The 22,421-nt window shown below is 42.9% G+C and overlaps 3 protein-coding genes across 3 annotated transcripts; 1 reads left to right on the forward strand and 2 right to left on the reverse strand.

Annotated features, from left to right (window-relative positions):
- Positions 1 to 31: 31 nt before the first annotated feature.
- Positions 32 to 4,926, reverse strand: agxta (alanine--glyoxylate and serine--pyruvate aminotransferase a). The gene is made up of 11 exons (XM_041040189.1): positions 4,645 to 4,926; positions 3,986 to 4,178; positions 3,840 to 3,904; positions 3,654 to 3,754; positions 3,499 to 3,569; positions 3,288 to 3,372; positions 3,099 to 3,197; positions 2,909 to 2,978; positions 1,397 to 1,492; positions 1,134 to 1,262; positions 32 to 1,023 (listed from the first exon to the last, which is right to left on the reverse strand). Exons 1-11 carry the CDS (start codon positions 4,801 to 4,803, stop codon positions 916 to 918), a joined length of 1,176 nt encoding a protein of 391 aa, XP_040896123.1. The 5' UTR covers positions 4,804 to 4,926; the 3' UTR covers positions 32 to 915.
- A 589-nt stretch (positions 4,927 to 5,515) lies between these two features.
- zgc:103559 lies at positions 5,516 to 9,611 on the reverse strand. The gene is made up of 11 exons (XM_041040736.1): positions 9,435 to 9,611; positions 9,084 to 9,235; positions 8,659 to 8,773; positions 8,409 to 8,555; positions 8,247 to 8,292; positions 8,063 to 8,156; positions 7,766 to 7,952; positions 7,503 to 7,641; positions 5,900 to 6,072; positions 5,788 to 5,820; positions 5,516 to 5,707 (listed from the first exon to the last, which is right to left on the reverse strand). Exons 1-11 carry the CDS (start codon positions 9,576 to 9,578, stop codon positions 5,558 to 5,560), a joined length of 1,380 nt encoding a protein of 459 aa, XP_040896670.1. The 5' UTR covers positions 9,579 to 9,611; the 3' UTR covers positions 5,516 to 5,557.
- Positions 9,612 to 11,112: 1,501 nt separating this feature from the next.
- Positions 11,113 to 21,574, forward strand: LOC121183445 (tetratricopeptide repeat protein 39C). The gene is made up of 14 exons (XM_041040518.1): positions 11,113 to 11,476; positions 12,227 to 12,275; positions 15,615 to 15,743; positions 16,158 to 16,272; positions 16,399 to 16,759; positions 17,503 to 17,671; positions 18,044 to 18,137; positions 18,234 to 18,341; positions 18,478 to 18,587; positions 18,679 to 18,802; positions 18,911 to 19,008; positions 19,104 to 19,208; positions 19,323 to 19,361; positions 19,459 to 21,574. Exons 1-14 carry the CDS (start codon positions 11,331 to 11,333, stop codon positions 19,546 to 19,548), a joined length of 1,737 nt encoding a protein of 578 aa, XP_040896452.1. The 5' UTR covers positions 11,113 to 11,330; the 3' UTR covers positions 19,549 to 21,574.
- Positions 21,575 to 22,421: the final 847 nt, after the last annotated feature.

Raw genomic sequence — 22,421 nt, forward strand, 5'->3', positions numbered from 1 at the left:
CATATTTAGAGAGAAAGAAAAAAAGTCAGAATTCGCCACGTGTCCCTCTTCCGTAGTGATAAAACCTACCTTCATCAGAATTATATTGTTGAGGACACTAGCAAAGTATAAAGATGAAAATTGCAATTAATTAGTATTTGGGGACTGCATGTTTAATTATTTTTTGTACATAAACTGCTGTTACACTAAACAACATTTTAGTGTGTCTGTAAATCGTGTTAAAAACATATATCCATCATTTTTTTGCTCAGAAAATATTGCAGTTAAACAGAATACATTCTAATGTACCAAAAAAAGGAGAAAACTCAAAGATGTATTTGACTTTTATTTTTTGATGCTTGAAAACCCCTTTTCAACTTTGACCCCCCCCCCCCAAACACTGCTGGGTTGTGTCCTTTAATGTGTCCTTGTGGTATAGTTTACAGTCCAGGTCATACTGTTTTTGAATTTAAGATGAAAAACATAGCTGTGTATGATGTGTAGTTTTCCTCAGTTAAATGATAGGCTGGATATGGACAGAAAAAAAAACAAACATGTTTGAGGTTTTCAGAAAGATGACAGAAGTCCACCATGAGAACACCCACTGATCTAAAGATACAGTTAGCTAGGAAGGGTGCAGGATAGGGTATCTCTGTTGTACATGTAAAATATATCTAATATACCATTTAGAGGTTAATACTATCATATCAAATGAGCTGTTACCATGTTATTATATTAGACTGAAAATAAGAACAGGTAAAGTCTTAGATCACAGGCTGGTGCTGGTAGAAGGTACTGCCCAGTGTTTCCATACGAGAAGCAAATGAGCTGCAGAAAAAACGACTGAGAATAATCATTCATTTCTCACATACAGTCTCCTGCTTATACTAACAGTGCTGATTCAGGATTATCTCTGCACCAGCCAGCAGCAGCATGTCACACTTTGCTCTTGTGGCAGTGTTTCAGAGCGTCTTTCAGTGCTGCCAGCACCATGTCCACATTGGCCTTGCTGCTGTTACATCCCATCAGTCCCACACGCAAAACCTGAAAAGACCAAAATTATCTGGGATTAATGCTACACAGGACTGAAGCAACTTCTTGGTGAGGAAACACAACCAGTAAGGAAGTGAGTATATAGGCATAAAATCTTTTACCAGGCCAACTGATGGTCCAAGGCCTCCAGAAATCTCTAAATTATGCATTTTCATGATGTAGGTGGTGATCTCTTTCCAGTCATATCCATGAGGAGCAATGATAGTGGTAACCGTAGGCAGTCTGGCTTTCTGTAACAACCAATTCAGTCAGACTTAGTGCATTTAACCCCATTTGTTGTTGATGATCATTTTTTCCTGTTACAACAGCTACATACATATTCCAAGGCTTATCGTAAAAATGACATGTCATGGTTGAAACTCACTTTTTCTTTGACAAACAGTTTGAGACCCATGCTTTCTAGGCCTGTGTGGAAATATTCTGCAACTTCTTGATGTCTTTCCCACGACTGCTCCAGACCCTTAGATGAAAGAACATGTCATAAGAACAGACACTATAGAACAGCTGAACATTTCCAACTAGTACACCATTTTCTTGTGTACCGTTCAGCTACAAGTCTACTGCTGTGCTAACTGAATGCTAATGCTATGCTAACATGTTCACAATGACAATGCTATGATGCTGGTGTTTAGCAGGTATGATGTTTACCATGTTAACCGCAGGGGCGACTGGCTAATAGTGGGCGATAGGGCACCGCCCTCCTTGACCCACACGAAAAACATAAGAGTTTATTTTGCCGTTCCAAGTCTGAATATTATTGTCTAATCAGCAGCTTAGGGCGATTCAGTCAGATTGAAAACCACCCCAGGCGCTCTCATAGACTTACATGTTTTTTTCTGTTTTTTTTTTAATTTTTTAAACCGTAGACCCTGCAGTGCATTTCTATGGGCTCCGGGAGGGCTTGCCCCAACGTGCTTTCGTCATACGCACTGATAAAGTCACGTGTTCGACTGAGGCGCGGAGCGCAGACGCATCGCGTTCACGTTCAAGATCAACATAGCTAGCATTTCAACTCAGCGGAGCAGCTCCATCGTGTCATCGCGGGAACTAGCATTCTGTCGTCGGAGCAGTCAAGATAAATTGGCTATCAAAGAATTAGGACCACCCAGACCAAATATCAAGCAGGTGTCTGCAAAGGCGGGGAAAACCCACAGCCGCGGATTTTCACGGAGCTGGTATGAGCGGAAAGCGTGGCTAGCAGGATGCTAAGTAGCTAACGCGCTGTTCTCTTAGCCCTGCCCTCTGATTCTCCCGGATGGAAACACAGACACCGACATGCACCATCTCTCGGAGAAGGTGAGAAAACATGAAACATCGAAGATGCATATGGACAGCTGCCTGAAACTTTGGTCTTTTGGAAGAGTTAACATCGCTACACGGTTGGATGAGAGCTACATGATAGCTGTGTGTCGTCACAACGATGAGGTGAGTAAGAACCGCCATATTCTAGGCCGCCATGTTGACTACGTCAGATTCTGTTGCGTGTTTGAGTTAGCCTTGGAGGCAACGATGAAATCGAGGGGTCCAGCAACCGCGGGATTTATCGTGGACTGGTCGACTTAGTGACTAGACGCGGTGCACAATAACGGCCTTGTTATTGTTCTCTCTAAATGTTGAATTGTAAATAGTTGTATTTATTGCACATTACCAGCTGAATATCACTATATACTGAATATGCTCTGTGATGACTTGATTTAACTGTAATTTGAAATAGTTATTTAACTTTTTCCATTGTTCTGACAGAGGTATTGTTGGCACTGAGGTGGAAGGGGTATATTTTTGTCATTGTTGTACCTGCTAATGGTGATCAGTACAGAATTATTTCAGCTCCACACATAATGCAAAATCAGTAATTTTTCACTGAAACATGTCCCACCTCTTCAACAAGGACAGCCAGGCTCTCCCTCAGAGAGTAGAACGCTGTGACTGGACCTGTGTGGTGATATCTATGGAGGGGAAATGATGAAGACAGAGCAATATACAGAAAATGTGCGAGAGCGGCTAAAAATGAAACCACTGTTTGAAATGTGATCAGTTCCTGTTGACAGGAAGCAAAAATGTCTCACACTCTTGATGGCTTGTCATCACATCCCCAGTAGTTTGCAAGACAACTCAAATCCAAGAAGAATGACACGGGCTTTGTCCTCCGGTTGAATATTTTCTGACTGTTGACAAATTCAGTTTTAAAAACATGTTAAAGTTTCATCTTAACGTATTACTTGCAGACATGTGAGGTTTATAGAATACATTCTCACCACGCTCTCTGACTGAAGGAGATGGGTGCTGTACCCGGCGGAGCATTCAGAACCTTTTGGGAGCCTGTGTATAGGATGTCGATCTCTGTCAAAACACATTTACAAAAAACTGTTTAGTGTCATCAAAACAGATAATGCAGCACGACACAGATGTGTTAAATGTTTTCATCAGCTGCACCAGAGAAGCATTTGGTGGGATGTAACACTACACCTTGTTGGTCCATGTGTAGAGGGGTTCCTCCCATTGAAGCCACAGAGTCTACCAGAAACAGGCAGTTGTACCTGTAAGCACAAATCATAACACATCTGCTATCACCTGCTTATCTTTTGTTACAGATGTAGTGGTGACAGAGCATTGTGTCTTACTTATGACACAGCTGTCCGATGCCGTCTAAAGGATGCAGGACGCCTGTAGAGGATTCTCCGTGTGCAAGGAAGAACAAGACGGGCTTGTATTTTGATAAGGCCTGCGATGACATAACGGTACGATCACTGAGACTGCAGCTTTGACAGATGTTAGTAAGTGACAACTGAAGTGTTAGGACACAATACCTGCTCAATCTCTGCATTAGTGAAGAAGCCTCCTGGAGGTGCCACTATCGTGTTCACTCTGGCTCCTATTGGATTGACACAGGTAGTATTCTGTCATGATTTTTTCAGGATTTTTTTTCCATCATTTGGTTCTGATTTGAAAGTACCTATCCTCTCTGCCATTTCTGCTGCTCGCTCTCCCCATATGCCGTTCACCGCAACCAGCACATTCTCCCCGGGCTCCACTGCGTTGAAGATGGCGCACTCCATGGCGGTGTGGCCGGTGCCGCTCACAGCCAAAGTCATATTGTTCTCAGTCTGAAACAGGTACTGGATTCCACTTTTGATGTCACTCATTATCTGTAATGTTGAAACAGAAATACAGTGTATTGTCTTTGCCTTCATTAAGCAGCAGACTGTGTGGCCCAAACACTGGTCAGCTGTGACCCTTTAAATTTATACAATCAAACTAGAAATCACATAATCAGAAAATTTAATCATGTTTTGTGTGTAAAACCTTAGTCTACAAAGTAACCAGTAATTAGATCTGTTAACAAAAATATACTGATGTAAAATGCTCAATATTTTCCTTTGAAATGTTGTGCAGTACAAGCAGCATGAAACAGAAATAAATAAATAGTTAGATGTTACATTTTGCTGGATGTTAAAACTCACTCAGGATGTGACATCTGTCCGTCTCTCTGTGAGGGGGGGTAATTGCTTCTCTGTGCACCATGGGGACAGTTATGTGGCATAGACGGTCTGTAATGTTTTGAAAAATCTGTTTCACCAGCCTCTTCCTGGAAAATCTAACTCACAGATTTACCTCAAATATCTCTGGGTGCATGTGTCCAATGACAGGATTGGCCCCAGCCTTCAAGATCCGAGGAGGAGCATTGGAAGGTCCTGGTCCGAACATGTGACGATGAGGAACGGCCAGCGGTTTCTGCAGGCATTTTGGTGGAGGTACGGAGAGGGACGACATGTTTCCAGCAGCGTGACCAGCACTTTAAAACCACAAAGAGCTGTGAAAATGAGTGAAGTAAAGCCTCAGCTGAGCACACCCCTCTGTCTGACCACTGAGGTCCTCAGGTCAGGAGTCTGTCAACACTCACTGCTTTCTGAGTTCAGGTAGCATGATGCGTTCCCATTTTTACAGATAAGGAAGTCACCTAACATGTCCTCAAATGTTAATTATTAACCACAGACTCTTCAGGCTTAACTATTTCTCTGCTATGCTCTTGCCCCAGTGTTTCAGGCTCAACACATGGTGCTGTAGCCTACTCTTCTCTTTAAATCTATTAATTGTAGCATCTGACAGCTTTGGGTTTAGAATATTCATAAAGTAATTGAATATTTGGACAGTGTATAAAATTGTAATATTGTTGGAAAATTTGGAAAAGATGAGTTAGAGTAAAATGAAGTGTGTTTGGGGACAGTTTTGTGCAGAACAGTTATAAAATTCATTCAGTTTTTGTTGATTTCATCACATCTACCATAATAATACTCAGCTCATAATGTCCACAAGCACTTTCTGGATGTTGTCTCTCTTTTCATTGACTGAAGTTTCAGTAGAAAAAGGCTCAGACACTGAAGGTTACAAAAAGGTCTCAACAATCTGTTAAACTAACAGGTCTTCCCACTTCTATTACAAATAACTATAATAGAAAAACGTTTAGATATAATGAGAAGCTTTTATTAAGTGTGAGAGAAATGATTGATAACCATCGTATAATGCTTCACAGCTGGGCTTGGTTTTTCCTCTGGGGGAAGAGAAGATGTTTCCCCAGAGGCTCGGGGCAGAAGGAGCCTTCTTTGTACACCAGCCTTCCCCTGAGGACGGTGGCACACACCACTCCTTGCAGAGTGATCCCAAGATAAGGAGTTATCTGCACAAACACAGTCACATCATCAAAAATCTGTGCTCAGTCCATTAGTTCATTAAATGTGTCCTGATGACGTCACTCACCTTGTTTTTATGGTTGATGTTTGCTTCTTGAATCTGTGAAGTAAAACAGAAGATGAAACAAAGCTGATTCAGGGTTTGGAGATTGTTAATGGTGTGGACTCTGTATACCAACCTCAAATTCTCTCTCTGGGTCCCATATAACCAGGTCGGCATCGTAGCCGGGGCCAAGGTTGCCTTTCTGGTCGTCAAGACTACAGAGCTGGGCTGTTTTCCAGCTGAGAAGCCTCACCACATCGGGCAGCTGAAAGCCTCTCTTACTGGCTGAACTCCAGAACAGAGGCAAACCTGGTGAAGAATGGTGAGAATAATAAACAGTCCTGCACAGACTGAGTTGACATCAATCACATATGAAGTTTTTTCAGTTTTTTCACAGTTATTCACTCCTGCATCCACCCAGTGACATTATTCCATGAGGTGAAGAACCAAAACATTGTGTATCACTGTTAAAGTCTTCCTCATGTCAGACTGTGACTGCTCTCTCACTGTCAGAGCAGTAAATCATTGTTCTGTCCTCTAATCTGGAGCACAGCTCTTGTTTACCTCCCAGTGAACTTTGCTCAGTGTGGGTGACTGTCAGACGGATTATGGGGGGAGGAAGGAGGTAAAGACTAATCCACCCTAAAAACTTGCATGGATTCTTCCGGTAATGTTGCACAGATGTGTCTTATTTTGTGAATTTTAGCCAGTGTCTCCTTCAGCTGAGCAGCAGAGAGGATTTATAGAGACAAATCCTGGATCTGCTCCACGCACAGTGAACAATGTGAAAGCTGTCATGGCTCAGAGACAGAAGCTGCGCAGACTTCACAGTGATGCCGGTGCATTTTCCAATTCACAGCATAAAGCCATTCATTCTTATAGTAAAACACTCATGATGTAAATTCTGAAACAAAACCTTTGTAGTAGGTGAATCATGTCATGAACTGAATCAGGCACCAGTTCAATGAACGCGGGACACTGATGAGACAATGACCTTTGGCAAATTTGAGACCGATGATGAAACATATACTCCCAGGGTTACATAAACTAAAGGGCAGAAAAAACATCATGAAAAATAGAAAATAAAGTTTAGACCACAGCAGCTTCCTGACAGGTGTCACAGCTGTAAAAAATAGATTAATAAAGGCTAAATTTGATTTAGGCCAGCTAACAAACAAGCACTGACAATTGTCAGCAGACATACTACTGTTGACAGTTACGTCTATATAAATTGTTGGTGGATCATTATGTTTTAGGCGTACCAGTTAGCAAGCATCATTAATTTTATTAGCTGCATCTTTGTCTATTCACACCTCGTCAGCAGAATGAGAATGATTCTTTCCAAGATGGTGAGATGCTGTGAGTGCTCCACAAACAGTTTTTTCTTTATTGCATAACAACTTTCCATCTGTTTGTCAAACCAGGAAACTGTTTGCTTTTTAATTAATTGAATCTGCTCGGTCGCAGTGGAAAAAACTACAAACGCGACACTGACATGTTATCACCTTATTGAGCCAATATGATGGATGTGTTAGCAAACATTTGCCTTTTTACAGTCGATCCAGCAGATACAAACCAACACGAGTTTATTTGGCTTCATGTTTCTGGTCACCTGCAAATCTAAGTCACATTTTCACTCTTCTTTTAGCTCTACACAGATTTCTGAGGGTAATATCTGTGTTTTTGCTGCAAGCTGTTGACTGCTTCTCTCTGTCCAGCAGCTCTACAGTTCTAATTACCAAACTGTAGTGAAGAAATTCCTCCCCAGGCCTGAGTGAAGTCTCCAGTGTCCAGCTTCTTCAGATCAGGGGTGCAGGGAGAGTGATCGGACACCACCATGTCAACCTGCCCAGCCTTCAGTGCCGACCATAACTGCTCCTGATGAGGCACAATCAGTCGTCTACTGGTAATCAAAGAATAATAAAGCAAGTGCAGCCCAGTTTTGTGTTAAGGCTCAAACTGAAAACAGATTTGTATCTGCTCTGCATCCTGTTCCATTTACCCGGTTACTGGATCCTCTGATGGGGGGACAGCACTTGAACTGTGTGGCCCCTGCAGGTATGTTCTCAGCACACAGGCTGAGGTAGTGATGGGTTGTCTCCACCGTCAAGGGGGCTCCAGCCTGCCGCGCCTTCTGGATCAGGTGCAGTGGCTTTGCAGAGGACAGGTGAACTATATGGCATCGCACCCTGGAGCAGAGAAAGGTAACTGACTGGTATCAGCGTAGACACAAGCAAATCTCATCCAGGATTCTCCGCTGTGATATAATGGTTATTTGTTACCATGCCGATGATCTTACTGGTACTGCAGGCAGAGTTCAGTGACGGTGCGTATAGCTTCTATTTCCATGACATCGGGCCTGGACCGCAGAAATGTGGAGTACTGACAAGGGTCTAACACGGAAAATCATTTGGAACGTACCCATATTTATTACTCATTACTTTTCTGTTAGATTATTGCAGCTGTGTACGATTTATTCTTACCACCACTCTCTTCTGTTGTCTGCTGAACATCTAACTCTGCATGAAACTGGAGGAGACAAAGCAAAAGATATCTTAGTACCATTGCTGTACTTTATTTGAGCCTGTAGCTTTAATAATCACACAGTGTGCTGAGTGTTATGGATGCTGCAGCTGATGAGTTACCAGCAGGACACTTCCTGTGCCTTGAAGCTGCTTCATCGCTGTGTGTAGTTGACAGTCAGTCACATGGGGAAACTCCTCCACCCCGCTCTGGATGAGGAAACATTTGAAGCCAGCCACTCCGGCGCGGATCATGGGCCGTAGTTCTAGCTACAAGGAGACATCTGCTGTTAGTGTTTGCTTCAGACCTCATTCAGCACAGCCTGGCTGAGAATGTGTTCACTTTGTCCAAGCTGTTCCACTGCAGGCCGACCTGATTGCCGGGAATCACGCCTCCCCAGAAAGCAGTGTCCACAAAACACTTCCCTGTCGCCTCCTGCAGCTTCTCATGGAAATTACCGAGCGTGGTGGTTGGAGGGATGCTGTTTCTGTGGGAGTTTTAGAACAATAAGAAGTAATACACTGATATTATAATTTGCTAATGTACTTTTTAGTAATATTTATATGCAAACAACTTGTACACCATAACACTATGTCATACCCACCATACATACTCTAACCCCTGACTGTAAAATAGACTTATGGTAACAGAAATCATCTGTGAACATTAAGTATAGAACAAAATACAGTCAGGAAAAAAAATCACGATGCACATATTAGACACAGACTCAGGAAGTTTACAGGACAAAAAAAAACATCGATGTACGAAGATTCACAGAATGTCTTAGAATGTCTTACAGCGGCATGTCTACAATCGTCGTCACCCCTCCGGCTGCAGCAGCTCTGGTGGCGGTCCAGAAACCCTCCCAGGAGGTTCGTCCTGGTTCGTTCACATGAACATGGCAGTCTACGATGCCTGGCATCACCACCCTGTCGCCCACATCCAGCACCTGCAGTCACAGGTGGGTTGCATTTCCCAGAATGATAAGATCAATCAAATATTTGTGTACAAATAGAAATAAAGATTGTGAAGTCCAAATGTTTGTCCTTATAACTTCTAAACATGTTTTTCATTGTTTCTTGCTATACATCCATTTTAATTCCACAAGGGGGCGTATGCTGAACTGAGCTCCGTGTGAGTCAGCTTACCTCACAGCCAACATCAGAAAAGTCGCTGTCTGAGAGTATTTGATGGATTTTCCCATCTTTTATCACAACCACAGCAGGACGGACTTCGTTGCCAGTGACTACCCTCTTACTCCTCACAGCACCAACCGCTGATCCCAGTTCCATATCTGCTTGTGTTAATGAATGCAGTGGCCTCTGCTAACTCTGCCTCTGTACTTCAGATACAATCTTCGCAGTTCAGTGTCCAAGTACAGAGGCACCACCCCCAACCACCCGGTTCAAAGTATAAGCATTTGTTGACTTTTCCTGTCTCTGTCTCTGTATGTCTGTCTGTCTGTGATCCTTCACATGTCAGGACCAGAACATAGAAGAATGTAATCCCACACGCAAGTACAGAGACGGTTAAAAAGCGCAGGAGTGGTGAGGACAGGGTGATGTGGCTGCAGAGCGGAGAGGTTTAATCCTGCTCCCAAACCTCTGCTCTGACACTGAGATACACAGTGAGGATATAAAACCAGCAACAACAGACTGAGTTATTAGGTTAAATTAAGTCTGTTAGATTGTTGTGCAATTTCTAGTTGTGAGTTCCTCCTCCTCTCTGCTGTGTATTTTATTGTTGATCCATAATCAATAGTGTCCACAGCAACAGTCAAAAATGAAGCGAGCTTCACATGATGGCATCTTTGTGTGGACTCTTTGTTCACTTTGTCTTTTTTCCAATATGAATCCACTACAACATCTGATCAGAGTGTGTAAGCTCTGCAGTCTGAAACTGAGACAGTGTGAGTCCAGAAAACTACCCAACACCAAACCAGGGGCTGCATCGATCGGCTTCATTTCAGTACTAATATGTTATAAAACATGAACATGTAATTAGATTTATGCTATTTATGTATAACTCATCTCCTACAATCTGGTACCTCAAGGCTGCATTTATACATTATATATATAAATGGCCCATCACAGTACCAGTCATTTAGTTGATATGCAATCGGAGAAGCATCACACTGCTTTCATTTAGGGATCCTTTTTAAGGATTATCTTTTAAAATTAGTCAGGCGTCTATATGTAACAAGGACTGAATTTCGACTCCATATCTCTCAGACCCATAAACATTATTTTGGCACATTTTTGGAAGCACAAGTCTCTGATGTGAGTATACAGGTCGGAATCCCTACACACAGATGGGCAAAGATAACTTTAAAACAAATAAATAAATCCAGGCGTGACCAGCTCCATCTCTGTCTCCATCTCTGACTCCCCTCGCCTGTGTGTCATCAGTGTGCCTGCAGGCTGCCCGTTCTGTGCAGCCATTGGCTGACGGCTGGAGGAGAGGGCTGGGTCTGGAGCCTGTCCGTGCAGGGGGAGTCCCAGGGATGGAGGCTGACAGGATGCAGCTTCGCCTCAGCGGGCCTCATCCCTCCGTCCTCCCGGCAGTGCGCTGTGCGTTATGACGCCAGGCCGTTTGACGAGTGCATTACGTGGGACTGGCGGAGCCGCACAGCAGCCTGGATCCTCGTTATGTAACGCATCGGATGCTGCTGCCGAGAGTGGCCGTGGAGAAAGCGACGGACGGCTGATTTACTAACGAACGACGGTGTGCTGGTTTGAAACTCCGCGTACAAACGGCTGCTGTCGGCAAGTACAGTAAATCGCTGGAGTGTGGTGTGATTGAGCCAGTCTGGGCATCGGTGGCCTATCCCTGAGGTGCACAGACGTCTGGAGCCTGCAGGAGCTGCACAGCGTTCTGGGTTTTTTTTTTTACCCTGCCGACCAGAGGCGCGTCTCTGTTTAAACCCGTGCTCTCTGCCAGTGGAAATAAACCAATGCGGGTTTGTTTCAGAGAAGAACCAAGAAAATATTTTGTTCTCCATCGCATTGGTTTAATCCAGCAGCCTCTGAGCTGTAGTATAAACAATGGCGGGTCCGGAGCAGTCCCAGCAGCAGCAGCAGGTAGAGGAGAAGGCAGAGCACATAGATGATGCTGAGATGGCTCTGCAAGGTATTAACATGCTGCTCAACAACGGATTCAAAGAGAGCGACGAGCTGTTCAGGAGATACAGGTACTTATGTTTTTGCTGTCACGCCACAATAATCTGTCTCAATATGATGCAAGTTTAAACCTGCAATATCAGCAGGAAGGCAAATGATCTCCAGGAAACATGTTACAGGTGGTGGAAAAAGGAGTGAGATTCAGAGAACAGCATGTACTGTGCCACTGCACACACACACAGACTGAACATATGGCGTCACATTATAACTGTATTTCAAATAAATGATTGGTTTGTTGGAGGTTACAGATGCTTCAGAGCCTGTTTATCAGGGGCTGAGGGTCTGTGGCCCCCAGGTGTCAGCCTTACCTGGGACTCACTGAAGCTTCCCACTGACACACATCACCTCTGACAGAGAGGTGACATTTCCATCATATAAACAGGTCATGGCAGTGTTACATGTATGCACCTCTAGGCTTTACCAGGCTTTATCCAGGGATTATCCACTTTCTGTTATTTTATCTTTATCTAAACCAGTTTTGGACTCTTTGCTTTCTTGCTTGTTGCTGATGGACAGTCCGGAGCAAAGGATCTGTGGCTGCAGCTGCTCCAGAACATGCTCTGCTTGGTCCAGCAGCAGAAGTCATCTGTAGCTCCTTTTAGTTATGCATGTGATTCATTCTCTTCAGACAGTGATGCTAACATCGAGCTCGTCACTGCATGTGACGGGCTCGATGGAGATCTTATTCTAAATATCATTTTCAACAGCATACTGAGTTTGGTTTGTATCTGTTGTGATTTCTGGTCTCCTGTTCTCTCTAGGACCCAGAGTCCCCTGATGAGCTTTGGGGCCAGTTTCGTCAGTTTCCTGGTGAGTTTTCTCTCAGCTGGTGTCAAAATGATAAAATAAAACAATACATAAAAAAGAGAAAACATCAGTTAGTGTTAACTATTAGCAAAACCGCTATTAATATAATCAGCATAGCAGCAGAGTTAAATTCAAGCCCATACTGTCACAATTCATTTTTTCTCCTGCAGGAAACCACAAAGTATCAAAGCCTGAAATAGCCCAGTCTGTCAAACTGGTTGCATTGTTGTCACCACTGGCCTCCTCTCCCTTGCTTTTCCACCCATTAACGTAATGGATGCTTCTTCCTCTCAAGAACAGCATTGCTCTTGCAGAGAAGTACATTACTATGACGCTGCGTCCATCACTGATGGGAGAGGAAGACTTTTCACAGTGTGGTGGTCACACACACACACACACACACACACACACATTTACCACCCCTCATGTCGACACTCTCACATCATGAAGCTAGAGATGATGTCATCCTCTGTCCCCAGATGCTAAATGGCCCTAAAGGCAGTGGGGGTGGTGACATCTGACCATCACAGCAGGCCTTCATACTGTACGAGCACAGATACATTATTTTTAACACGATATTTTATAGAAGTTTTGAAAATAGAATGTAGCTAATACAAAAGAAAACACACAAAACCCACATGACAACAAAGACAGAGCCTAAAAAGCAGCGTGCCATGTAACATACACATTAAATGGGAAGGCATTTTACAGAGATCTCAGAGCTTGGAAACATTACGCAGATCAGGGATTACACCGCTAATGCAAAACAATAAAATAGCCATGAGAGAGCATTAGATATTCTCAAGGAAACTGGGAGGATGCCAGGCCACAGTGCAGTGCTCCCCTGTGTAGTAGCTCTGCTGTGCAGTTAGGCAGGTCGTTGGGAAAAGGTGGCCACAGCTTATCAAAACCCTCTCATTCTCCTGCAAGACTGAGCTCAAGTGCTCCATCAGCAAAACTTTAAAAACTTCTCCATACCAGTGGTTAGCAGTCTGCGGCCTGGGCTTCATACACTGCAACAGAAATGCATCTTCTTGCTAATAGGAGAAGCTTTTTCAAAAGTTTTCATTGAACATTTTGTCTGAGAGATTCATCAGAAACAAACCAGGATTCATTTGTATTTCCTTATCTAAAATAAGGTCCAGTCCAGAGTCCAGTTCCTGTGAGACTTTTTCCCAGCAATTAAATACCAGAGTGCAGCGCCAGATGCCGTTTATGGAAGACCCTACTTCTGACTTGCACTTAGCACAGAGGGGAGAACTCCAGGACAGAAAATATAAAGGGAGTGGGGTGTGTGCTGCAGTTTGTGAAGGATTCTGTACTGACTCTCTGTTAGCCTTTAGCACTGAAAGATTTTCCCTATTGACGCCACTGCATCAAATCATGGCACCTCCCCACACTCATTCTTCAGCTCCCTCTCCTGTACACCATTAATTCTGTCAGCATTGAATGACTGAATGTTTTGAAGGACTGTAATCTTCCAAAAAAGAGGAATTTTTATTGCTACCAAACTGTAAAAAAAAACCCAAAAAAACAACTTATCAGCAGTACCTATTGGCTGAGATGCAGGAAAATTGCTGGTGAAGTGTCTGATCTGCAGAAAGCCATAAAAAGGTTTAGATAGTATGCCATATTTGGCTTTTAGTTGTTCAAATATAGCAATTTTTCATCCTTGAACAAACACTTACAGTCCTGAGACCTTGGCCATACGTTCTTACCTGCTCCAGGGGGAAAGGCTTTGCTTTGTGTAACGGTGTAAAAGGCTGATGAGTGCTGATATTTTCCAGGTTTTGATCATGCAAATCAAAATTGGACTGTTTTTCACCTCAGTTGGAGAAAAAAAAGATTTTTCTTTTTTTAACAGGACTGAGTAAAGACAGAGAAGGGCAGTGCCAGGCATCGGTATGGATCGCCCTCAGAATCAAGAGGATGCCTTAGCCAACCTGACACTACGTATGGCACTTCCAGCTGTAGTTAGTTAGACACTGCAACCTGCTCCCCTCTTTTTTGGCAGTTGTAGTGTCTTAAAAGTGAGATGTGTTTTTTTCTTTCCTTGCCAGACAAATGGGGAAAAAGATGTTTCACTATCAGAGAGAGCATTTGCCCTGGATATAAAATCCTTGGGAGGAATTCTACTGCCTGAGAAACTGCCAAAGGCAGTTTATTGTTGAGACAAGTGCAAGGACTGAAATTTCAGGCTTAGTCAAGGAAGAGAAATATATCATCTGCATAGAGTGCCAGTTTATGAACAGTTCCACCAGGATTCACACTGAAGATACAGTTTGCACGTCTTATGGTCTGTACGAGCAGTTCGACTGCCAGGAAGAATAAGAGAAGGGAAAAAGGGACATCCTGGTCTTGTGCATCGCTCCAGATGAAAGGCCTTCAAGGCACAACCTTGGACCAGCACTCTTCCCACTGTGGCACAATAAAGCATGAGTTTTATTGTGCTTTATTAGCCTCACCCACCTAATAAATTCAAGCCTTGTCCAAACCTCTGAAGAACCTCAAAGAGATATTCAAATCCCACCCAGTCAAAAGCTTTAGCTGCATCAAGAGCTGCACAGTGTGTGCGTATCATAATACAGTTAGAAGGCGCCGAGCATTTGTGTGTGAAAACCTGTTACTAATCAGTCCTGTTGGATCAGGTTGGATCAAGGTAGGAAAATAAGCTCCAATCTCCTTTAAAGAGTTTGGTAACACTTTTCATTCCACTCTGATCAGACTCTGTAGGATGGACAGCAATCATAAAGGTTGTCCTCTCCATTCACCAGGTTAAGTGTCTGAGGAAAACTGTCCTGTTCAAATGATTCAGCGTACATTCCAGTCAATGGCTCTATCACCACTTTAACCTTTTTCTTATAGAATTCATGACAAAAGACATTGGGGCCCAGAGCCTTGCCACTTGGTAGAGATTTGCACAGAGATGTAAATGTAAATGTAGAATATTATGCAAGCTAATGTGGAACCATAAAGCCAGTCTGTAAATGTCACTGTGTAATATATAGCATCTTCTCCTTCCTTTATATGTGATTATTTCCTGCCTGGATCAAAGTGATCTCTGAAGGTTTGAGCGACAGCACAGCAGTGTCTTTGCAGCCCCAAACACACAGCTGTACAGATGTCTCGGTATTTCTCCATTCATTGTTATGCAGAAAGAGCCCTTTGTCTTTGCTTGCTATGTAAGAGTATTACATAACACTCCTTCAGTCTTATTGCAGGATTGTAAGCCAGCTCAGGCAAAGATCTGTGCTGCAGAACAAGATAATTTAATATCAGAATAATAATAATGCAGCACCTGTGTCAGTGTTTTAAGGACGTCTTTGCTGCGTGTCCTTGCAGAATGCCATGATGACGTTTGAGGAGGAAAAGATGCAGACAGCCTGTGATGACCTGAGGACCACGGAGAAACTGTGTGAGAGTGACAGCGCTGGAGTGATAGAGACAATCAGAAACAAGATAAAGAAGAGTGTGAGTACATCTGTCTATGGATAAAAGTATTAAATTGACTGTTAGAAGACAATAGGGAAGCTTTTGACTAATCTCTGATAATGGTGCTACTGAAATCACACATTTAGATTTTGAACAAACAGGTTTCAGTTGCCGCTGACGTCTCCTAATATGAAGGCCAGAAAAGGCTTCAGGACAGATTACAGTGTTTATGTCCTTCAGCTTCAGGCCTAATGATGCAGGCAGCAGTGAGCTCATGCCAAACCCACACGTCCAATTAGAACTTCTGTGAAATGTAATCAAACTGAGTGACGAGTGTGGGCGCTGTCCAGCAGTTCCTCTGGTGACCAGCCAATGAGGAAACAAGTTGCAGGATGATGCAGGTTGTGCTTACTGCGCATTCTGTGTGTGTATGTTTGTGTATGCGTGTTACAGATGGACTCCCAGAGGTCAGGCGTTGTGGTCGTGGACCGCCTTCAGAGACAGATTATTGTTGCCGACTGTCAGGTGTACCTCGCCGTGCTCTCCTTCGTCAAACAGGAACTTTCTGGTAAGTATGAGTATGGTATGAGTAAAGTGACCTTGCAGTTTGACTGAATATAATCGTTAGCTGTTTAACGTAATCATTCATTGTTTAATGAATTATGGTCTTGTTGTGTTGTCTGACCAATAACAGCATATATCAAAGGAGGCTGGATTCTTCGTAAGGCGTGGAAAATGTACAATAAGTGCCACAGTGACATCAGCCAGCTGCAGGAGGCCTGTCAGCGGAGGCCCTCTGTCAGCCAGGACTCCCTCTCAGTGGACAACGCCAACCACAACGCACCAGTGGAGAACGGCGTGACGGCCGAGGCCCTGGACCGGCTCAAGGGCTCCGTCAGCTTTGGCTATGGCCTCTTCCATCTGTGCATCTCCATGGTACCTCCACACCTGCTCAAGATCATCAACCTGCTGGGCTTCCCCGGTGACCGACTCCAGGGCCTGTCCTCCCTTATGTATGCGAGCGAGAGCAAGGACATGAAGGCACCACTCGCTACGTGAGTAGGCTGAGCTCATATCATTTCAGAGAGAGAGAGAGAGAGAGTCTTAAATGAGCTATAGTTGATTTAGGAGTTTAAAGCCTGAGATTTAAAGGCTGCAGAGCATTGTCTCGAATGACTCTCTCCTTTCTTTCATTTGATAATTAAACATGTTGTATATGATGCATACCTTTACCCCTGTCCTATCTTTAAATAGTTATTGATACTGGAATAATTAAGCTGACAGACCACTCTCAGCAAGGTTCATTCGGTAGCTATTCTGGAGCTTTCAATCATATCACATGAGCTTCATCAGCAGATGATGGTGTATTTGTGATCTTGAAAACAGCAGCTGACAGAATAATTCCACTACAAAGCTCATTTAGTAGCAGCGCCAGACCTTTGAGAACATCTACGCTTTTTTTTTAAGATAACGGGAACGAAATCCACAAAGTTCTTTAAAAAAAAATGGATAATTTAAAGTGTAAGTCCGTCATAACTGGATAAACTTCATCTGCTGATGAATCAAGAACTTTAAACTATGTTAACTTGAAGTTAAACCTCAGTAATAGTGGTTTATTTGCCTGATCTGGCAGGTGGTAGAGCTGATGGCAGGCTAATGGTAGAGCTGTGAACCAACATGTCAGTGCCTTTTTATGGAGCATATTTACCTTTCACATATGTCCGTGTTAATACACACACATTCAGACTGACATGTAAAACAGACCATTCTGAGAGGAACGTGTTGCTGTGTTGCTCAGGTTGGCCCTCTTGTGGTACCACACGGTAGTGCTGCCCTTCTTTGCTCTGGATGGCTCTGATACACATGAAGGGCTACTGGAAGCCAAAGCCATTCTGCAGAGAAAGTCGGTGGTTTACCCCAACTCATCACTCTTCATGTTCTTTAAAGGACGGGTTCAGAGGCTAGAGGTACGTATCGCAGGCTCAGGGCTGGTAATCATCAGCGATAGCAAAGCAGAACTTTAGGCAGCAGTCTTTGACAGGTTATGAGCTTTAATGGTTTGTTTGTGTTTGTAATTCTGGATAAAAACATTTGTTGGTGAAAAGTAGAAAAATCCTTTTTTTTTTCCTTACAGACGAATCTGAAAAAAATCTTCCATCAGCCAGTTTAGCCATCCGTTCAAACACCTGTGATTAATATGCATGTCAGACGGTTCATTAACTCACCAACATCTGATCGACCATCTACTTATCTAACTCTCATTCAGCACATGCATGACGTGTGTGTCTGACATGATTACTGTTACCTGTTGGTGTATGTGTTCTCTCCTCTGTCCCCAGTGCCATATCAACAGTGCTTTGGCCTGTTTCCATGATGCATTAGAGCTTGCATCAGACCAAAGAGAGATCCAGCATGTGTGTCTCTATGAGATTGGTATGTGTTTTCTCATCAGGTTTACTGTGACATACTGCCACTGAACGTGCACAGTACGGCGGTGGATTCATTTTATTCTGCTTGTCCTCGTGTCAGGTTGGTGCAGCATGATAGAGATGAATTTTGAAGATGCATTCAGGTCATTTGAAAGGCTGAAGAATGAGTCACGTTGGTCACAGTGTTACTATGCCTACCTAACTGGAGGTGAGCCCGAGACACACACACACACACACACACACACACACACACACAAACACACACACACACGCTAACGAATGCTTGCAGTGTTGGGGATGCTTCCACTCTGTGTTCTGTATGTTTCCTTTTCGTTGTTTTCCAGTGTGTCAGGGAGCCTCCGGTGACCTGGATGGAGCAAGCGGAGTTTTCAAAGATGTGCAGAAGCTGTTCAAGAGAAAAAACAACCAGATAGAGCAGTTTGCTGTCAAAAGGGTGGGTCTGGTTGCAATTTGTGGCCCTTTTTTGTCTTTCATAACAAGCGTGTCACGAACATGTTGCTCCTCTGTCTGGTTGGTATCTGCAGGCTGAGAGATTGAGAAAGATCTCGCCCACCAGAGAGCTGTGCATCCTCGGTGTAATTGAAGTGCTGTATCTGTGGAAAGCACTTCCAAACTGCTCCTCATCCAAGCTGCAGATAATGAATCAGGGTGAGTTTAACCTACATGATTCATCCCAGCATGACCACGTTAGCTGCAGTCAGATGTGTAAGAATTAGATTTTACCCAGTGTGGTGATGTCCTCCTGTGTCTGGTCAGTGTTACAGAGCTTAGATGACGCTTCGTGCAGAGGCCTGAAACATCTCCTTCTTGGTGCCATTCACAAATGTCATGGGAATATGAGAGATGCTGTGCAGGTATCGGTCTACACTGAGTAAAGACTGATGCAGAAAATCTACACTGCTAATTTTACTCATCTTGAGCTTTTGTATGCATTTTGTCTGTAATCCAGTCTTTCCAGCTGGCTGCTAGAGACGAGTACGGGCGGCAGATCAACTCATATGTTCAACCATATGCTGTCTATGAACTGGGATGTATACTCCTTTCACAACCAGAGGTCAGTGTGTTGCACATAGCGTTCATATTTTTGATGACCATTTTATGTGAAATCCACGGATGAGACCACATGATCAGTTATAATGCACTGTTTTCTTTTTTTTTTGCAATCCAGACAGTGGGAAAGGGAAGGTCATTGCTACTTCAAGCAAAGGTGTAATATTCACATACTAATAATCTAAATCAGCATTTATTTTATTTTTTTCCACATACAGTATATTACATGTGACATCTGTCTCTCATGTTTTCAGGAGGATTTTACAGGCTACGACTTTGAGAACAGGCTTCATGTCCGCATCCATTCAGCCCTGGCCTCTTTGAAGGAAGTAGTGCCTCAGTGACTCCAGCAAGGCTATGCTCATGGCTTTTTACAACACGTTTAAAGCCACTCCAGCTAACTCTCTGACATCCTAGTGAACAGACTCCAGTGTTTTTCATTCTTTACAGATTTGGAGAAATATGCTTTGCTTTTCATCTTACTCACACTCAGGCTGATACGAGGCCTCTTCTCTGTGCATTCAGCACAGAGAGCGAGGGTGATACTAGCTTAGCACAAAGCCTGGAAACAGATGGAAGCAGCTAGTGTAGCTGTGGCTAGCAAATTAAAAACTATACACACTTATACTAAGTCTATACCAACTGTTGTAAGACTTGTAGTTGACCAGCAAGCTAGTCGCCAGTTAATCCATGTACACTGGTTTGGTTACTGTGCAGACCTGGGACTGTCACTCCCACTGTTGGTAACCAGTAGTCCCAGTTGGCTGCTCAAGAACTTGCTCCAACTAGTTCTCACTGTTTCTCCATGCTTTCTGTCTATATGCTAAGCTAGGCTAAACACTTCTTTAGCTAATGTCTGAACTGGATTCACAGAGATGAAACGGATATCAATACTTGACCCGAAGTAAGACAACAAAAAAGTGTATTTCCTCAAATCTCTAACTGTTCCTTTAAGTGTTTCCTGCACTCACACGTATTAGCTAGCTAGTGACAATTTTCCTCATTAACTTGTGTATTTGGAGGATTTCGGTCATGCCTCCCCCCTTTTCAGTGAGTCATTCAGCACGTAACAGTAACCTTTTAATGAGATAATACTTCCCTTAATCATAACTTTACCAAAAGTAATAAAAAATACAGATAATAGTGTTTTCCACATTCTTTATAAACACGCAGGTGACATTTGAACATCGTACACAAATAATGAAATAGAATTAATAATGCCAGTTCTTTGCTATTTCACACATCATGAAAAACATGATGGAAAGTTTAGTCAGATTTAATATTTGATTTTTTATGTCCTTATACAGGACTCTGTGGGTTGTTACGTTTTCAGCAGTTATTTAATAAGTAGTGCTTCTAATGAAATTTTCAAAATCTGCTTGTCAAATTGCAAAAGGACATTGAAACATATCACACAGGGGACACTTATATTGACAATAGACTTTAAATGACAAACGTGTCGTCTTATTAGTTACTGGCCGCCTAAGATCACACACAGTGACAGTAACTGAGAGATCACAACACTTTACAATGGCCTAATGAAGTTTTTTATATGAAAACAGCAGGCATTGATCCTGTGCACTATGCATGGTATGGCAGGGTAACAGTGGCTTTTAGACTGTACTGAAGTCAAGCATACCTGGATGTCCATCCATGCAAATACATGAAGGTATTATAGTACAAAACATTGAGTACTGTAATGTTACCACTGAAAGGTGCTGCTAAGTGTCAGCCTCGCAAACATATATGAGTAGTGACTTATTTTAATAGTGTTTTAGTGATACAAGCTTTTGAAATAGTCCGTAATAGTGAAAAGTTTATTTATTACATAGCAGAAGTTGTACTTTTACAAGTGTCATTTACCGTGAGCTATTTTAGTTTGAGTCTTGAACCTATGAATCCTGTAATGGCCTGAAAGGCAGACTACAGTGTTAGTGATAAAGCTGGCTCAAGTGTGTGATCTGGAATTGGACAAGGAATCATATTTCTGTGTTAAGTGATTTTAACAACCTTTCTCAACACAGTTTTCCACTGTGCTCATGAATTATTCTGTGTAGGGTATTGCTTCCTGAGTTAGGGTCATCCTCGCAATATAAACAAGCATTAACAATTTTAATTTACAAAAGTTTTCAACAATGACCATCTGTGTTCACCCCATGTTAAAGAAAGTGGATGGGCAGGATTTGTTCTGCTCACATGAAGTTGGTCAAACAAAGCCAGTCGTCCCCTGTGACTGTGGTGGATGTGATAAACTGTGATAAATGTTGAGGTGGCCACTGCGCAAGTGGTCGATTCAGTGCAAGTGATGTGTTGAGCGGTGAAATGTCAGTAAGATGTCATCTACCCCCTGTACCAAATACTTCTGTCACTGAGAGAGTTTTTCCTTTTGTCATGAGATTTTGTTGAAATTGAGGTTACGTGTCAGGATGGTGGTGTTCCTATGTGTCACTGAACTCTACAATAAACTGTTCTCCATTAACGTAACCAGACCTGCACTTTGGAAAGGTCATTTTATGGCGGCAATGTGTTTGTGCTTGAGTGGCAAATACATCGTCTTCTGTTCTGCCGTACTGTACCTGCACCAGGTCAGTTTATTCATGTGTCTGGGAGAGGGAACCACTCTGCTCCACTCTGCTCCACAGGAAACGAGGGAGATGCTCATGTGAGAAGCTTCGTTCTCTGCAACCAGGCGTGGAACCACTGGGAGGCAGTGCAGAGGGTCCACACCATGGGGTAATGTTGCATGTTTTTGACATGTAAGCCAGGCTTCCCATCATTATGGGATTGACCTCATGAGTCAGATAAACTTTAAATGTGCCTGTTTATTCACAGTTTCGTGTCTTATTGACACGTCTGGTTCTACATCGATTTGCATGTCTACACTGTCCATTTATTTCTGTTCCACCAGAGGGAGCTTATCTCACAATCAGCAGGAGGGAAGCTGTATTTTCCAGCAGAGCAGACACCAGAAAATAATCTCAGGCAGTGGAGAATACCCAGTACTGGAAAATAATTCCGTACATTTACAAAAGTTCTGTACCTGAGTACAATTTAAAGGTGTTTTGATGGAAAGAGTGCACTTTTTAATCCACTTCTATCATTTGACAGGTTTTGTAACCAGTTACTTGTAGATTCAGATTGTTAATGCAAATAAAATAATAAACAACAAATAGTTAGTGATGTATCATTATGGATTAAACTATAGATTAAACTAACC

This window comes from Toxotes jaculatrix, chromosome 6, assembly GCF_017976425.1.
Source record: "Toxotes jaculatrix isolate fToxJac2 chromosome 6, fToxJac2.pri, whole genome shotgun sequence".
NCBI classification, from domain to species: domain Eukaryota; kingdom Metazoa; phylum Chordata; class Actinopteri; family Toxotidae; genus Toxotes; species Toxotes jaculatrix.